Raw genomic sequence first — 19815 nt, forward strand, 5'->3', positions numbered from 1 at the left:
GATAAACCATAAATACTGGGGATTTGTATCAGTACAAATGCTTTAATTGTTTCATTGTCAGACAAGACTGGAATCGGCCGAGAAATCATTCGAAAGGTAAAAGAGAGAAAATATTCCAGGGGGGGGGGAAGGGGGTAGGGGCTAATTTAGAAATAAATTTAAAAGTTAAGAAAAGAAATTATTAGATTTTGAAATTTTAATATTTAAAACCAAATCAAAACTGTCCATCTATGTCGTTGCTTCGCCGCAAAGAAGTGTATTGTCAATTTGACAATATCGTAAGAAAGTTTTGAGCGTTGTTTTATTCGAAGATTTCTAATAAATAAAGTTATTCATATACGACTATAAGTTTGATTATCAAGCAGAAAACAAAAAATGCTTTATTATAATATTTAAGTATAGCAGCAAATATTCATTTGTGTATGTAAGCGTGTGTGATAATGAGGAAGGCAGATTTTATCTATTTTTAATGGAATTGGCAAGCTTCCTAGTATGATAACATTTTACACCCCCGAAAGCTGGATAGATATTGATAAATGAAAGAATTTGCAAACAATTCTGCGGTTAAGAAAATATCTGTCTTAATCTTCAGTTTGTCAGAAAATGTATTTTTCGCTGACTATAATTGGATGTCCCTTTTTAACCTCATATAACTGTATGGTATATGCAACATTCCCGGATAAAATGTTGGGTGACTCCGTTTATGTTTTATTCAATATCCTTTGAACCAGGTATAAATGGTTCCTGTATTCACCGACTAGAATAAGTTGGCTTATTTTTACATATAATGTTAAAGATCGTATGTTGATCACTACAGATGTCTTGAATTATGTTTTTGCTATCACATTTTATTTTCAGATTCCTGATATATTTGAATTATTCAAATGACAGAAAATTGCAGATTTCTTAGGCAGATTCATTTCATATAAAAGCAAACGTTACTACAACGAAGAATCAACAAAATTATTCATTCCGTCTTTTTTTTTCTTTCTTTTTTGTTGTTGTTATATGTGTTCCTGCTGAAGATAGATCTAGAGAACGCTTCGAGATATAAGGAGGCGTGTTGTTCTTATTTGTAAGCCATTGTATTTTTTAATCTGTTCTTGTAGCCCGACTTCAAAGTTTTAATTGCTTTTTCTGATTTCGAGGAACTATCCATCTATTCTAAATTGCGAAAGGTACAAAAACTAACCACCAAAAGCAACTTACTGTTAATCCAAATCCACTGAATTGTGGAGAAAAACAGAAACCAACGATCTTTTAAAATAGAAACCAATGATTGAAAAGCCGACTAAAAAAATTGTTGTCGACTAGCTTGTGACAGCTGGTCTTAAACTGTACTGAACCGTTATTTTGACAATTAACTGCATACCATTGTCATAAGAAGATTCTTTAATGGTACCTTCACATAAAAGTAGTATAATCCATACACAACCGTTCTTTTTTTGTGACAATACCATTGCTAGATATGGTTGATTCCTCAGATATTCCACCAAGTAGTTGTTTAACAAGAACACTAAGGTTTGAGCACATATATTTATTTGCAGGGAATAACAAGAGAAAAAAATATATCTGTAACACAAATCCTAGAAAGATCACACGGACTATAATTACATTTTTACATGTCAGTGATCACTATATAAAACTATACTCTTGATTTGAATAAAAAAATAAATAAATAGTCCAATAAATTAATGAACGTTCTCAATCAATTCGTCCACTTCACATGTAACTATATAAACAGTCTTCTTCACTCTCTGGCTGTGTCACATTATAAAGGGTAAAACAGAGTTGTCTCCCGTCCTACAGTCTGAAAAAGAATTAAAATATAAAAGATTTGTTTTTTTTTAGATATAAATGTTTAATACAAATGAAACGAAATCTTGGTATTTGAAAATAAAACTGCAACTCGTCGAAACTAAACATAAAACACAAAATTTCAAATGTTTAAAAAATGGGACTTGCTTCACACCTGTTTTTTAAGAACCTTAAATCAGGCACGGTAAACATATAACTTAAAAAAAAGATCTTTAAAACTTTTTTGGGGTATCAAAACCAGAAGAGGTTATAAAGAAATCTAAAACAAGATTAGAAAAGCTTATAATTAATAATACCAAAACCAGAGAAGCTTATAATGAAATTACCAAAGCCGTCAATAAAAGTCAACTGATGTTTACTCGTTATGACTACTGCATGTTTAGTTTTCATCTACGGGAAGACTATTGTTTTAATTCAAATAGACATAATATAAACTTAGTTATTGTAATACTGTCGTTGATATCTAACATATGTTGCTTTTTTAAACATCATTGTCAATTTATAGTCCATATTTATATAGTCCATATTTACCTATTATCTCCTTATGACACTTTGTATACAGCACAGCTTACTGCTGGAAAGAAAACGAAATGTAACATTGGATAAAATAACTTTTCACAACCTCTTTTATAAATGATTATATGTGTATCCAATCGATCATTATATGCTTAATGGTAAGAGTTCTGTCATAATTTATACAAAAGTTTACGATAATAGTGATATTGTGTTGTTACTGATTTCTTTCGGTTGCTGATCTTTACTTATAGATATGTGTGCCTAATGCACATTTACCATATCGGAACTTTATAAAATCAATAATATTCAAAAAGATGAAGATATCAATAAAACAAATAAAATATAGTTTAACTAATATTACTACTTACAGTTGAGCTCATATTGCTAACTGAAACACTTTTTATGGTCCTTGTACTGGACATTGAGCTACGATTTTTGGTACGAAGTTTTGTCAGGGATGCTTCTGAACTCTCTGCACGCTCTTCAGCATCTTCAAGTTCGGCCTGAACTTTGCGGTATTTAGCCAGATTGATTGCAGCAATTTCTTCCTGAAATTGAAAAATCATGGCCATTAAAATCTTTCTGATAAAATTTTGAAAAAGCTACTTGACATAACTCTATTTGCGAATCTGACTTTGGAATCCGAGACTATATTTACCTTAAAGTTATAGTTCTTTTACTTGACAAGTAATATTGTGTTCCTGAAGTAATTATTTTAAAAGTTATATTGTGTTCCTTAAGTAATTATTTTTGAAGTTGCATAACATAATAACTACATTGTAACCTTTCACTATCGATATAGAATGAAATTCAAAACAGTGTGGCTGTGGCCATTGATTGACACATTAAATTCATCCATTGACTGGGACAATTTAGGTGAACGTTTGTATGTAACGACCACTTCTCACTATGTACTTTTTAAAGACACTTAAACTATGGGGTCACCAAAGGTTCTCAACACCTTAATAAAGTAATTCGAAAAATTAATCAGAAATAACACGATGTTTTGATTTATATCAATTATATAAATCAAAACATAAAGGTTATTCCTGATTAATTTTTCGAATTATTTTATAATTAAAGGCGTTAAGAAACTTTTGGTGACCCCACAGTTTAAATGTCTATCGTAGGTACGTCGTGAACAGTGGTCGTTACAGACAAACGTTCACGTAAATTGTCCCAGTCAATGGATGAATTTAATGTGTCAATCAATGGACACAGCCACACTGTTTTGAATTTCATTCTAATTTTACTTTTGACATGAATATTATCATAATTAATGTGTATTCCTTACTTTTTTATACTGTAATTTCTTTAATTTAAAATTCAAACCTTAAAAAAACAGGATCGTATTACAAAGGATTTTAGAAATGCATATAATTGACTTACAGCTTCCTCGACTTGACGTTTGAATGTCTTGACTTTGGAATTAAGTTTGTCAATCATGTCTGTAAGTCTTTCTTGACCCTTGCGGTCTTCATCACATTGGAAGGCCAATTCCTTCATCCTGCGGTCAGCCTTGCGCATGTTTTTCTGTGTTTCAGCATGGCGACGTTGTTCGTTGTCTAATTCGCTCTCAAGATCTTGTACCTAATGAGGAAATAATCAGTGAAATAATTATCCGATTTTACAACTGTGTTTACCGTATTTTTTTTATATTGTTGTAGTAACATAGTTTCTTTCTTAGTAAAACATTAACGAAGAAATAAACAGGTTGTTATGTTTTAGACTATATATATATTTTTTTTAAAATACATGTTTAAAAATATACCTGTCGACGACTTATTCTCCTTTTTGACTTCTGAAATTTTACTTACTCTCTGTTCCAACTTGGCGATGACTTTTCTGCCTCCTTTAACACCACTCGCCTCAGCCTCGTCAACACGGACATGCAATTCCTTTATGGTTATTTCCAAAGTCTTTCTCATTTTCTCGATTTGAGAACTGTGTTCCTGTTCAGCTCTGAGTTCATCAGAAAGTCTTGTGGTATCCATAACGGCTCTCTTGGCACGGTCATCGGCAGCCTTAATCTCGTTTTGGAGTTCATCCAGATCAGCCTAATCATGTTAAAAAATGAATAAATATTTTTACAGTTTAAATTGTCACAACAAATGTTTTTGTTGATCCTTAATTGGAATACAATGTTCTTCTATTTAAATTTTACTGTAATACTCTAAGTTTATTCGAATTGACTTTGAATCTAGAACTTAAAGCGCTATTGTCTAAACAGTTTTACTTCTAATATTGAATTTCTCTCAACCCTTACTTTAAATCTTAGGTTTTGATTTTCTTCTATTTCATATAATTTTGTGCAAGGGAAACGACCTTTCTCTTATCAAATAATTGCATTCGAATAAATTGATACATTTCAAAATCACTGTCTGGTATTCAAATTATAAATACAGATGTGCTTACAGACATGGCTTGCATATCTCCCTCAACCTTTCTCTTTTGAGCTTGTGCCGAACTGACTTGAGCGGCCAATTCGTTGATGCGATCTTGTGATTCATAGAGTTCACTTTCAGCTGTTTTTCTTGCCCTCTCGGATTGCTCGAGAGCTGATCTGACTTCATCGACTTCGCTGACAAGAAGGTTGCAACGTCTCTCGATCATGACGTAAGATTCACGTGACTCATCACGGGCACGTGTTTCCTCTTCGAGCTTTAGGGTGAGTTCTTGAATTTGAACGATATATCTCTTGAGATTCTTTTCAGCCTCGGCCTTAGCTCTGTTTGATGTATCAAGAGCCATCTCAAGTTCATTAATGTCTTGTTCAAGCTTCTTTCTGATCCTGTGTGCCTCAGCTTTGCCCTTAGCCTCTGCATCCAGACTGATTTGCATGGATTCGAGAGCTCTCTGGTGGTTGCGTCTGCAATTAAACAGTGAATAAGAAAAATAAAGATCTTATAGTCTTCTTAGGCTAGTTTTGAAGCGTAAAACATCAATGTTTAACATTGTTTAAAGATCTTTGTAATTATTTTTTAAATGCAAAAAGTCTATTCATCATTAATAATAAAAACGTCTACTCTTAGGACAGAAATTCGGAAAGACAGGGCAACAATTTTCACATCGGAGCAAGATTTATGTTTCTAACATACCGAGTATTTTCAAATTCTTCTTCCTTCTCGTGGATTCTTCTATCAATTTCAGTTCGGATGGTAGACATTTCCAGCTGAGAACGCACAACTTTAGCCTCCTCCTGTTCCAATGCAGACTCGGCTTCTTCCAAAGCAGCTTGGAGTTCTTCCTTCTCCATCTCAAGACGTCTCTTTGCTTTCTCGATCTCGTGGGAACTCCTGCCACCATCACTAAGTTGGTCAGATAACTCACGGATTTCATCTATAAAATCATAATTTAATATATTATATTTCGTATTTACTATATGAATTGATTTTATTACCGATAAAGTTTAAATACTGAAATAGTTATAAGGTTGGTAGAAATTATGAACATGAGCATTACAAATCGGTATGCACCAATGAATATTTAAGTTGGAAATCAAAGTTATACATCGTTACTAAAAAGTAAACCGCGCGGACTAGCACCACCGAATAGTCTTTACATCTAAGTATCCAGCATGAGTATTTTTCCAGAAAATCCAACAAATTCGTATCTTAAGTTAAATAGATATTCATATACTTATATACTAATTACTTCTTAAGATAGATTCACGAGCTTTAAATCAATTATTTTCAAAATTAATATAGATCTGCATTTGTCTAGCTTACCAGCAAGATTTTTGTTTTCTCTTCTGAGAGCCTCAATTGTGTCACTGGTCTCTTCATACTGAGCTTTAACTCTGAAGAGTTCAGCAGAGTAACCGCTTGCCTCGGTATGAGCTGTATCAATCTCGGTTTGGAGCTCTTTAACTTTAAGAGTCCATTCTTGGATTGTCCTGTCAAACTGTCTTTGCTTCTTTTCTAAAGTGCTGGAGTTAACATTTGACTGTAAAAGTAAGATAATAAAATTGAGAATGGAAATAGGGAATGTGTTAAAGAGATAACAACTCGACCAAAGAGCAGAATACAAATAGTTGAAAAACATGTTTCTATATAAGGTTTTAACTTGCTTTCAAGACACTATAGTCAATTATAAAGTATATTCATGTTTTAATTTTTATCTTTATTTTATTTGGCTTCTGCTATATATCAAAATAAGCGAAAATTACACTCATACTTACACGTTCGACCTCAATAAGGAGATCGTCAAGTTCTCCTTGTAGTCTGTTTTTGGCCTTTTCCAATCCACTAGCTTTAGCATTTGCAGCCTCGGCTGCCTGTTCAGCCTCTGCCAATTTTGCAGAAAGTTTGCGTCTGAAATGACAGAAGTTGCAAATGAATTCTGTTCTTTTAACAAGATGACATGGATTTTAACAATAGATTATAAAGATTGTACTTCTCAATAATTCTTTCAAGGGGAAAGGTTTAAACGAATAAATTTAACGATTTCCTTCAAAAAACACTATTAAAAAAAGACACTACCATAAAAAAAGAAAGCAAAAATATTATTATGTTACGTGCACTATTCCCCCTATAAACTAAAAATATACATACTTTGACTCTTCCAATTCGTCTGCTTTGGCGGCACCTTCGGTCTCATATTTAGACCTCCATTGTTGTGCTTCGTTCTTTGCTTTCGAGAGTTGGCGTTGGAGATCGCTCTTTGACTCCTGTTCTTCTTCTAATGATTCACGCACCGAATCAACGTCAGCATTCAAGTTTCTAACCTCACTCTGGAATTTCTGGCGCATCTACATTAAAAGAAAAAAGTCTTATCACTATATATACAGCAAATATTCTACCACACTATAACAAGACAGTTATCATATCAGATGTTTTATCAGTCCAATGTAATGATATCAGCACAAGAGCCTTCGGACTTTTATTTGTTTTTAAGTGAATTGGTCGAGTTTATACACCAATAAATTCCTTTAAAAAGTCGTTCAATTCTATAATGTTATGTATTAATGTTATGTTTTACTTTATAAAGGATATCGATTTCAACTATGCACATATACTACATTAGCATAATCAATAAAAATCAAAAGAAAGCAGGTTTAATTCTGTAATTCTTTGTCATACGCAAAAGTAACCAATTTTAAGCATTTGTGTAGAACGGAAATGAAAATATCAACATTTTACAGGTTTAATGATTAACAACTTACCCTGGTTTCCTCCTCAAGTGAACGTTTGGCTTCTTCTAACTGACTGGTAAGGGCAGATTTGTCCTTGGTCAAACTACCAATGGTGTGCTCAGCATCTTCCAGTTGTCGGTTAATTTCAGTCACCTCACTTTGGAGTTTTGATTTCTGTGAATTGATTTCAACAATTGTTCTCTGGGTTTCTTCAACTTTATATGTTATTTCTGAGATTGTGGACTCATACTGTTTGGACACCTTGTCTGACACACCCCTATTCTTCATGGAATGAGAAAGTTGACTTTGGACATCGTCGAGTTCACGTTTAAGATCTTTTTTCTCCTTTTCTAATCTGGATTTGAGTTTGTTCAATTGGTCGATCTGGTCAGCCATCTCGTTGTTAGATTCTTGCTGTTTTTTCCTGAACTGAGCAACTTGAGCCTCACTTTGAAGTGTCATTTCCTCCATTTCACGACGAAGTCTCATCAATTCGTGTTCACGTTTTTTGTTGAGGTCCATTTGAGCCTGTGTAGCACCGCCTTGTTCTTCCAGTTGAGAACTAAGTTCGTCCAATTCCCTAGCCAGTTCATTGCGTTGTTTCTCAACCTAAAACAAAGGAATATTGTTAACATGCAATAGCTTTTAAGCGCTGATGCATAAAATAGTTTATCTAAAAGTTAAGAAATATATTAAAAAACGATCTGTTTTGTTGTAACCTTGATGTACATTTTACATTTTCAACGGACTTAAAACTTAAGCACGATTATATAAGGATTCGTCATTCGACATACTTTAGCTCTTGCAGCTCTCTCGGCTTCCAATTCTTCTTCCAATTCCTCAATAATTTGTTGAAGTTCCTTAATTTTCCTGCTTTGATTTGCATTAACTCCCTCACAGTCCTCAATTCTAGAATGTAAACTGTTGAGTTCGACATCTTTCCTAAAATTATAAATATTTGCACAATAATTTAACATTAAGAATCAGTGATACCTTAAAACTAATTTGACAATCAATTTTATTAGGAAAAAGGAACTAATTTTATTAAGAAAGCCAATTTTACTGCATTAAAACACTTTTCTAGATTAACTTTAGGAATGGTACAAGACCGATGTTTGCTAAGACATATTTTTTAAATGCATTTAGGAAGGAGGGGAGCTTAAGGTCACACTCGTTTTAAGTATTACAATCTTATACATTATTATTATCACCATAAAAATGTAGGTAGCATTAAAAGATGTTATGTATATACCTCCTAACTGCTTCTTCCATTTCTCTCTTGACACCTTCTAGTTCTTCTACAACTTCTTGTGTTGCCTTCAAGTCTTGTTCAACCTTACGCTTGGATTTCTCAACATCTCCTCTGACTTTCTTTTCCCTCTCTAAGTTATCTTCCATCTCGTCAAGAGTACTTTCAAGTTTTGCCTTAATTTTGTTGAGATGATTTACTTTGTCTTCTTCCTTTTGTAGATCTGCAAGAGTCTTTTTGTTAACTTCTTCCAAATTTTTCTTTTCTTTACCCAATTTGCTTATTTGTTCATCTTGCTGTGCCATCTCACCTTGGAGAGTCTTGATTTGGTTATCCTTGTGTGTCTTATCTTGTTCAGCCTGTTTGAAAATAACATAAATACCAAAAATCAATATAAAAATCAGAAAGACTCAGGAAACTGAAATAAACGATACAAGTAAAAACAAAACCGACATTTTTTTCGGATTATATTCACTGAAAGCATTGTCATGCCTTCATACTAAAAAAATAAGGCTATCTACTATAATTTAGGAATATGATTCATAATTACCTTGGCTAATGTTGTCTCGAGATCCTCGATGTCTCTCTTCATCTCAGAATTTTCACCTTCCATTTTCTTCTTCAAACCTTCCAGTTCAGAAGCAGCATCTTCCTCATCGAGTAGACGTTCTTCCATCTCTTTCATTTGTGATTCGAATTCAGCCTTCTGTGTGATAAGTTGCTCTACTCTTTGTTCAAGGTCAACAACGTTATCTTGCTCAGATTGCAGTTGTAGGTACATGTCATTCTTCTGTTCCAACAATTCAACGTTTTTAATTTCAAGTTCTTTCTTTATCTTTTCCAATTTGGCTATATCTTCTTCCATTTTCTTCATCTCTTCGAGTTTCTTCTGCATTTCTTCCTCTTCGCGGGCAATGTTCAACATAGGTTTGACTTTGGCGTACATCTTCCACCATTGCCAGTTACGGAGCAATAACCATTTTCTGATGTTACGCTGGATGACAGACAGACCAACTCTAAGTAAACAACGAAAAAGTAAGTGCTTAAAGGGTTTTATGTAAATTCAAGATAGGGAGACAGGTCTTTTTTTTATGTCCAACATTATCAATAACAAGCTAAAATAAGTTCGAATAGGATTATAAACATACATTTTTATACGAAGTAAAGACTTTCATTTTGTTTTACCTCGAAACACCAATTACAAAAAGAAAACAACTGCATTGAAATAATCATCAAAAAATGACATTGTATTCAGTAGTTGTATTTTGTATTCAATTGTCATGATGGAATTATACATAGATATTAGAAAATGTGGTATGAGTGCCAATGAGACAACTCTTCATCCAAGTCACAGCTTTAAAAACTAACCTTTGATCCTGAAGTTTCTTGTATGCCTTTCTGATCAAAAAGGCTCTGATGTGGGCTTGCATCATGGAAATGATTGCACCAAGACGTTCATCACGCATATTTTCTAGGTTACCCAAAACACCGGCTTTGAAGAAGACTTTAGTATTTCCAAGTTTGTATTCTGCTGGATCAAGCTGTAAAGCCAATAGTACTTTTTCTGTGACAACTTTGCCGTCAACAAATCCCTGTGGTACAGCACTTGCAGCCAGAATTGAATATCTTTGTTTGAACTCTGCATATATGATTCTGCTTGGGAATCCCTTACGACAGATACGGATTCCTTCCAGTACACCATTACATTGGAGCTGGTTCAATACTAAAGCAGCATCAATCATACCTTGAAATATTTAGACATTTTTAATTGATATATACACCAAATACTGTTAAGCAGGCATCGATAAGACCTAGAAACAATTAAACAATACAAGTATTAGCTTTCAAAACAAATGAAACTCTTATACTCCCCACTGGGAAAGTTTTATTCATTAAAGCAAACTTTAAAAATGCGTACACATTTATCAGTTCGATATCTTTCAACATTTAATACTATCCTTATATTTTGTATATATATGATGTGCAGTTTGGCAGTTCTGGTATTATAGGCAATTCTTTAAATCAAAAATAGGACATAAGAAGCGCTTATTGATTTGACAATCGAGACAGACTTTTATTTAGATTAATTCACATGTGCAATGGTACCATTGATGTATTGCATAACTAACACTTACCTGGTTGTTTCAATTCGTTTGGAATGATACATCTGACGAAATGAGGATGGGTGGCATACAAGTTCTTCATCAATTTGTTCAAAGATTCCTGTAAAAAAAAAATATGCAAGAAATTTGTATTGTTATTATTTTTTATCAATTTCAAGATGTAACAGCAAGAGATTTATTTTGCAACAATTCAACAGTATGAATAACGGTGGCTATGTTATGTTTATTTTAAGTGTTTTGAATAATTTTGATTATTATATATCGGCCCCAATAATACAAATAAGTACAAAACTGTTTATGTGTATGTTTAGCAACAAGATTTTCTACAAATTCGGTACATGATGCTGCAGGGTGATAACTCTGTAAGAATCAACAGAAAGTTTAACCACGTTCTTTTGCTAAGGAAATATTAAGTTTCACAATTCTTGTCAAAGGGTCAAAGTAAACATTTTTTCAAAATTTTATGAAAATTAAACGAGCCAAATTTAGTCAAGGTGCTTGCTACCACCTTAAGTAAAACAACATAATAAATATTTGACATTTCAAAGGAGTGAAATACAAACAACCCTATAAACAGACGTACCCTGTGTACAGCAGAAATGGTCTGGAAAGCAGAGGACTTCTTCTTCTTCTTGGGTCCACCACTTCCTTCTGCGGGAGTTTCTGCTGCAAAGAGGGTCTGGACTAAGTGTTCCTTTGATTGTTGCAACAATTGTACAACAGTTTCGTTGATTGGATCCTTGTTTTTGTCCAACCATCCCTTGAGATTGTATGGTACCTTTGGTAATTGAGATTAATGAAAAACTTTATTTCAATAAATGTAACAATTGAAAATAAAGACGCAGACATATATATATTTTTCCCCATAAAATTGGTGTGTTATTAAGTCTTGATATTGTTGTATTCTCATTTATATGGTTTGTCATTTTAAGTTCTTAAAATAGGTCGGCAGTTCCACTGAACTGTTCTGTTACTATGTTTATACTTACAATTCCGGCGTAATGATGGAGTTCAAAGTCGCCATTCGCACCCTTGGCTGCCTTTCCTGGTTTGGTGAAGTTGGGTGATTTACCCATGTGGTTGGAGAACAACATTTCTTTCAAGGACTTATCGTCAGCTTTAGGGAACATGCACTGTTCTTCAAGGATGGACAAGATACCCATTGGTTTCTCGATCAGATCGATACAGGCTTGCAAATCCATACCAAAGTTGATAAACTCCCACTGGATTCCCTCCTTTTTATACTCCTCCTGCTCCAGTACAAACATAGTGTAGTTGAAGAACTGTTGAAGTCTCTCGTTGGTGTAGTTAATACACAATTGCTCGAATGTGTTGAACTGCAAATAAAAAGTAAATTAATGAAATACTAACGTGTGTTTTTAGTCGTCTGTCGTTTTATTTCATTTTATAACCAGGACGAAGACTAGAAATAAAAAAAGCTACCTGTTTTGTATTATTTAATTTTTGTTTGGTTTTTGCCTTTATTGTCTATGATTCAATGCTAATAGTATGACATGCTGATTTTCATGAAGGCATTTCCGATCAAAGATTATTTGTTACTTTGAATATATAATTAGAATTAAAAAAGTATGAATAACATATAAAAAAAACCCCACTTACATCAAAGATTTCAAAACCTGCAATATCTAGTACTCCAATGTAGTAATTTCTCTTATTTTTTGTATCAAGACTGTGGTTGACTCTCTTGACTAGCCAGTTGAACACACGATCATACAACGATTTGGACATAGCACTGATGGAGTTGACGACTTGTTGTTTGGTACGAGACTGGGCCACGACCTCTGTGCCGACTTTGATCTTTGGCTTGACAAGAGATTTAATGAAATCGTTTGAATTAACTCCTAAGAGGAATGAAACTTTTTCAGCCTCTGTGGTGCCGTCTGGTTCAGCTTGTTCTCCTCTCTGTTTGAATTTCATTTCACCCATGTGCAAGATAGCGGCGGTACATTTGTAACAACTCTTCTTCTCATCCTGTGAGAAGCCCAGAATGTCGAAAGCTTCCTGAAAAGTAAAATGATTTAAAATATTTTAAGCCATATTTTTTTTCTTTTCAATTTCCTGATCGTGCAAAAATTGACAAGGAAAGCATTGCTTTAGAACATTACCCTGTGCTATTTTGATTGGTCTAAGAAGCCATTTCAATTTGTACACATATTTTTGGGAACGGCATTGAATGAAATTGTGTTCTTTGAACGGTCCCTAGTGATTTGCTTTGATTTTATATCAATTACAGTAAATGATAAATTGACGAAAAAAACTTCTTCATTTGCTGAACTACATATAAGATAAATAAGAAGATCTTGTATGATTATGAGATAACTCTCCACCAGAGACCAAATGACGAAAAAGCTAGTAATTATAAGTCACCGTACGACCTTCTACAAAGAGCAAAAACCTTTACCGCAGCATGCTATCCAATTTTCATCGAAAATTGTAAATCTGAGGTAAAAATCAAAGCGTGTTGGTTTTGGAAAGCCTAATTATTTTTTAATGTACTAACGTCCATGAGCTTCATTTCCTCATTATCATCAATGGAGTCGACGGTTAGAGCACCTTGATTGATGAATGTATAAAGAGCTGGATCTGGGGTAAGTAACATCATTTCATGTTGATCTTTCATGGCGGGTGTCATCAGCTGATAGAAAACGTGGTAGTTTCTCTCGGCAGATAAGCAGAAAGTGACACGAGATTTCTCCAGCAGATCTGTTAGAAAAAATAAGTTAGTGTAATACAATTTGCATTTGCACATCTTTAGACATAACTTTGTCAGTATATATTGAAGAAAGCTGCTTATATTGCTTTTATCCATTGAAATCTAGACACTTTATTTTTTAGTGATTGAAAGCATGAACATTTTTGAATTTTGACAAAGTATTTATGAAACAAATGAAAACTTACATGTTTCAATATCAGCACCAGCAATTTTACCATCAGGACCAAAGTGAATTCGGATAAACTTTCCCTGTTAAATAAAAAGGAGATAAAGGAATGCACATGAATATCACCCTTTTAAGACATCTTTTCAAATGCAATTTCAGCATCTTGCCGAACGTTCAAACATATTAGAGGAAAAACAAAATATATAACAATTTATTATTAGCTAATAAATTACACTATACGTTTAGACACAAAATTCATTGAACTTATTTTGTTAAAAGGATAAATATTTCGATTGATTGATTGATTAATTGATGAGTGTTTTACGCCTTTTTGAGCACGCTTGGATATTATTGCGAATGAATATACATATAACTTATATTTATTAGTATTTTTAGTCTCAATGTCGATAATAACAAGTTACACGGCACACAATTCGAATATACTTACGAATCTGGACGAGTTGTTATTTCTGGTAGTCTTAGCATTACCGTAGGCTTCAAGTACCGGGTTAGCTTGAATGATCTGATCTTCTAGGGAACCCTTAAAATGTACAAATACATCTGTTATAGTATATACTGAAACGAAATCTGAATTCCTTAATTGAAAAGAAGTAAGTGTTAAGCAAATTTCATATAGATATTGACTTTTGCATTCAATTTCAAACTCTTAAATGCTTTTACAATTCAAACTGATAAATGATACAAATGATAAAATATGGAAATAAAAAGATGTGGTATGATATTTAATGAGACAACTCTCCACTAGAGACTAAATGACGTAGAAGTTAACAAATATACGGTCTTCAACGATGAGCAAAAACCATAACGCTTAAACATTCATTTATATTCACCTTCTTTGAGGCAGAGTCTTCTTCTTCTTTTTCTTTCTTTGCAAGAGAGGCGGCGACTTTGGCGAAGTACATAATAACTTTTTTGGTGTTTTCTGTCTTTCCAGCACCAGATTCACCTCTATAAGAGAAAGAAATACGAATTACATAGAATAGATTTTATTCATTCAGCTAGAAATTATTGATCGGGGATTAAGAAAAGCTAATTAATGATGTATATGTACACAATTGATTGATTAATGGTTGCTTAACGTCCAGTGGCAAATATTTCATGCATGTTCTGGACGATATATGTACACGAGAAAGAAAACAAAAGATTCAAAATAATCAAATAGAGCAAATTCTTTTCAACTGTACTGTACTCTGGTCAAATGATAAAAATATTCTCTTTTTTTATATAGATTAGACTGTTGGTTTTCTCGTTTGAATGGTTTAACATTATTAATTTTTGGGGCTCTTTATAGCTTGCTGTTCGGTGTGAGCCTAGTCTCCGTGTTGATGAAGTACTTTGACCTATAATGGTTTACTGTTATAAATTGTCTTGGATGGAGAGTTGTCTCATTGGCACTCATACCACATCTTCCTATATGCATAAACATATGTTTTCAGAACTTACGTAATCAAACAAGACTGGTTTTCACGATCTTGCAACATGAACTGGTAAGCATTGTCAGCCACAGAGAAGAGATGGGGAGGCATCTCAGTCTTCCTCTTTCCCTTGAATTTAGCAACCACACTGTCTGTGTAGATAGGGAGACGTCTATAGGGATTAACGGCAACACAGAAAAGTCCAGAGTAGGTCTGTAAATTATAAATAAATCGTCATGCAGGTGCGGATCCAGGATTTAAGGCTAGGTGGGGGGTGGAAAGTTATATTTTCGAGGCAAAATGATGGAAATATTCTTTATTAAGCTGAGGACAACCCATATTTTGCAAATGTTAGGGGGCGCACGCCCACCACGCCCCGCCTGAATCCGCCTCTGACAATACTGTCATTATTTTGACTTCATTATGTTTTACCTATATATATGATTCCTTTATCCACTGATTATTTCCCTTCATTCGTAAATTCAGTAAGAATCAAATCTTTGTAATGTATAGGTTTGTAAATTTGTTGATCGTGCGTACATTTTTATCATGGAGCACTGATTTTCTTAGGCTACAACCCTGAAATTACGAGTTATAGCAAAATTTTCGGCTTTTTTCCAAATTGCGTTGGTTTGACGTTGACAAAAGAATCGCGTACAGACTTCTTTCATAAATGTTGAATTTTATTGAGTAGAATAATTTGATATTGAATAACCCGTGATTAATTTCAGCCAATCAAAAGTTTGGATTTGTATGAAACATCCTTCCGTATAAGGCCATGAAGTTTAAGGGAAAAACAAATCACCTGATAAGGACATATTTTGTCTTTCAAATTGAACTCTTAATAAGTTATTAATGTAAAGTTCAACAGGAAAGTATTTATAATTTAGTTCTGCTATACTCATTGATTTGAAAAGTTACGTAAATAAGTGCGTTGGAATATCTAGCTCTCATGCAGATTGTGAAGTACGGAAGCTTAACTTGCGTAAATAAGTGCGTTGGAATATCTAGCTCTCAGATTGTGAAGTACAGATGCTTAAAAGAGGGACGAAAGATACCAAAGGGACAGTCAAACTCATAAATCTAAAATAAACTGACAACGCCATGGCTAAAAATGAAAAAGACAAACAGACAAACAATAGTACACATGAAACAACATAGAAAACTAACTTACGTAAATAAGTGCGTTGGAATATCTAGCTCTCAGATTGTGAAGTACAGAAGCTTCGTTCAAATACGTCATGTTTGCCATGTCTTCAATCATTTCATATTTGGGTGGATTCATCTGTTGGAGGTCATCTTTTTTAACTGTCCTGTCCTGTTAAGAAGTAAAACATCAGTATTCAGTATAGTATGTAGTACCATGGTTGATTGTTGGATACATGATGAACGTCTCGCGGCAGATATTACACGCATCTCCAAGACAATGGTGAGAGGATCGTGATGATTAGCATATAACATGTTAAAAAGAAGATATGGTATGATTGTCAATGAGACAATTCTCCAACAGACATCAAATGACATAGAAATAAACAACTATAGGTCATCGTACGGCCTTCAACAATGAACAAAGCCCATACCGCATAGTCAGCTATAAAAGGCCCCGTCTATTTCAAATGACCTTGATGACAACATATCGCGCGTTAATTATCTTCTAGCATTTCTTATTTTATGTTACAATGTAAAATACACTTTTAAATCAAAACAAATGTTGTCTAGCGTATTCATTTATTGGTCACTGTATATAGTTTTCGCATATTTGGTAACACGGGCTGATAAAAGGGACGTACAGTACAGTTTCTTAATTACAGTTTCTATTCGGAATTGAACATTCTTTTTTTTCAAAAAAATTGAATCGAGAGTCAAACTATCGACTGTGTGTGAATAAATGTTAGATTTGCGCATAATATATCAGGTGAGTTAAACGTTCAAAAATAGATGAGCATGCGAATATGATCTTCCGAAGAAGTCAAATAATTAAATGGCTCTTTAATCTAACAAAAACTCCAAAATTAGAAAGAAAAAAAAAAGTAAATGAAAAAAAGATTTTCGAGTTTTAAATTGAATATTTACAAAAACAAGCCAAAATTGAGCATCAATATGTTAGGACACGATGAATAATATCATTATCATCGGAAAACATGATTAAGTACTGAACACATTTCTTGTGCTTCAATAGCAAACATTTTAGAAAAGACATCAAATAACAAAACCGTACACGCAATAATAAAACCAACCTGGAGTATTCTCAATTTTCAATAGTTTATATAAATGAAAAAAACATTTTTTGACTTATATTTGGACATATTTATATTGTCACTCATTTTTTTTAATAAGTTCTATATCATATCAATTCTCATTTCGCGATAATCAAAAATGAAAATTTCAGTTCTAGTTCCTTAACTAAGCATAATGTACCAGTTAATAATGGGATAAATGACTGTACCTGCATTGAGTCGATACATTTTACGGTAATATCATCTCCTTTTGTGGACTGAATTTCAGCCTTTACAAATCCTTCTTTATCGTCGGGAATCCAGCACATTTTCTTGCCATCGAACTCCTTGGTTTGCTCTGCCATTAATTTCTTCCTATCTACCATAAGGTATTGATAGTCCGGATCTTTGGGGTCAATTTGGGACGCCATCTTGATAAAGCGAAAGTGCTAAGGAGACTTTTTATACTCTGGACAAGTCCGTGTTGATGTGCAGAACCAGCTCTAGATAACTCTGCAAATAATAGCGCTAAATGTTAAGGGTTTTATAAGAAGAAAAAAAAAATTGTTAAACTATTCGGGTCTTGTTAGATTAGGTTTGTGTGTAAGGTATAGTTTATTAGGGATAACAGGGTTTTTGTCACTCGGGAAAATATTCTTCATTTCAAACTGGTATATCACACTCATCCTTAGGTTACCGGTACTATAATACAAATCAAATGCAAAATAAGAAAAGAAATAACATTAAAATTTTAAATTCTATCAGATTAATTATTCCCATAAAGTATTTATGAGAAAGAAAATTAATCTTGAAAGTCTTAAAACTTTCACATTTGAGATGTATATAGTACAAAGGTATAAGGGTTTTAGGATGAAGGTATACACACTATACTTACATGTCTAAAGCTGTTCTGGTGCTCGGCTAAAGTATTTCTTTAGTTTTATACTTAGGCACGGACACCTATCAAATCCCTGTTATCTGATTGGCTTATCATTGTCGTTGATCGTATTTTTTGGAAACCATTGAGAATACTAATATGGATATATCACCTTACTGTAAACCACGTGTTTGTCATCATTTGTAGTATCGTCGACTTGAACATTATGCTAATTAATGCACAGCCAAAATCTACATCGGGGGTGTTAATTATCTCCAGATATTGATGTTTCATCTGCCAGTCAATCACCGATCACCTCACTACCATACAATCTTTTAACCCTATGTTCACTGGATGTCGTTTTTTGGGGAATATAATTTGTTTTTAATATTTTCTTAACATATGAAAAGTGGAATTAGTATTTTCTTTATTTAATAATTAAGGTACAATTTAAAAGTATGAAAATAATTAAAAAAAGAAAGAAATGTGTTATTTTGCATAAGAAATATATGATCTGTTTTACCAGATTTTTTAATCCCTCTTTCTTTACCTGCTTCTCTTATTTTACATGTCGCTTACTTTCATAAAATATACGGGTAAAGCAAGATATTTGTAACTTTAATTTCTACTTTTAAATATTGTTTCATAGAAATTGTTTAGAGTCTTGTTTTTGTGCTCCTAGTCTCTATCATCATAGATTTCATTTTCTGCAAGAATAAATCCCGCTAAGCGACCTTTAATCAATTTATAATAAGTCTACTTTGGATCGTCCTAACATCTTTGCGATAAGTATGTGATACTTATGTTTTCGTGACAAAACTTGATTAATGAAACACTCAAGGATTATATGTTTGTTTGCCCTAAACAAAAGTTAGGTACATATTCTTTTTATATAACTACTAACATCTTTCATTTTTCTCTTTTGTATGACTTTGTCTTTCATCTTTTCTTTAATCATATAAAAATAAGAGCCTGAAAAAGAGAGATTTCTTATTTCACTCCTCATGCTGTCGAACGTGCCAACATAAAACAAATTTGCTCTCAGTTTTGCTATGTACTTATTGTCTATCAATAATATGGGAATACTTTACAATTTAGTACATGTGGTATCAATGATCTCTATGTCAGAACTTTAATGGCTGCTTAAAAATAGTATGAGTGCACAATATATAGAGCCAATGTTCTGGTTAATATATACATGTATACCAATTCTATTATATTTGATTATAATAAAAAGATTTGACATTGATTGCAGATCTGCATAGTTAAGAGGAATTATAAGTAAAACCAGAAACGAAGGATTATATCCGTCAAGACCAGACCGACCCTCGAAAACGTTTAACAACATGTATAAATATATTGTATAACTTTTATTTACTAAGTAAACCTGTGTGATAATAGTCCGACCAGCAGCTAATTACTATTAATCTGTATGATTTCTCTTCTTAGAAACATAATGCTGGGCAATTATTTCGCTGCGGCAAAAACAAACATTGTAAAACAGGTGGAATAGGGTACGGTACCTTCTTCTATTACTCAAAACTAA

The 19815-nt window shown here is 33.2% G+C and overlaps 1 protein-coding gene across 4 annotated transcripts; it reads right to left on the reverse strand.

Annotated features, from left to right (window-relative positions):
* Nucleotides 1-1522: 1522 nt before the first annotated feature.
* Nucleotides 1523-18495, reverse strand: LOC139487751 (myosin heavy chain, striated muscle-like). 4 transcript variants are annotated; one of them, XM_071272810.1, is made up of 27 exons: nt 18288-18495; nt 17623-17905; nt 16351-16494; nt 15205-15389; nt 14592-14709; nt 14189-14281; nt 13760-13823; nt 13362-13564; nt 12461-12862; nt 11830-12177; nt 11424-11618; nt 10853-10940; nt 10086-10461; nt 9268-9733; nt 8721-9076; nt 8263-8410; nt 7499-8077; nt 6888-7084; nt 6515-6647; nt 6063-6279; nt 5433-5673; nt 4750-5203; nt 4152-4391; nt 3724-3924; nt 2703-2882; nt 2350-2389; nt 1523-1810 (listed from the first exon to the last, which is right to left on the reverse strand). In XM_071272810.1, the coding sequence occupies exons 2-26, from the start codon at nt 17821-17823 to the stop codon at nt 2387-2389; spliced, it is 5832 nt and encodes a 1943-aa protein (XP_071128911.1). In that variant the 5' UTR covers nt 17824-17905; nt 18288-18495; the 3' UTR covers nt 1523-1810; nt 2350-2386. The 4 variants fall into 4 exon arrangements, with proteins under 4 accessions (XP_071128911.1, XP_071128910.1, XP_071128913.1 ...); XM_071272809.1 differs by having other exon boundaries at nt 2350-2392; XM_071272812.1 differs by lacking the exons at nt 16351-16494; nt 17623-17905; nt 18288-18495 and adding an exon at nt 16162-16221 and having other exon boundaries at nt 2350-2392.
* Nucleotides 18496-19815: the final 1320 nt, after the last annotated feature.

The sequence above is a fragment of the Mytilus edulis genome, chromosome 9 (genome assembly GCF_963676685.1).
Source record: "Mytilus edulis chromosome 9, xbMytEdul2.2, whole genome shotgun sequence".
In the NCBI taxonomy this organism is placed as follows: domain Eukaryota; kingdom Metazoa; phylum Mollusca; class Bivalvia; order Mytilida; family Mytilidae; genus Mytilus; species Mytilus edulis.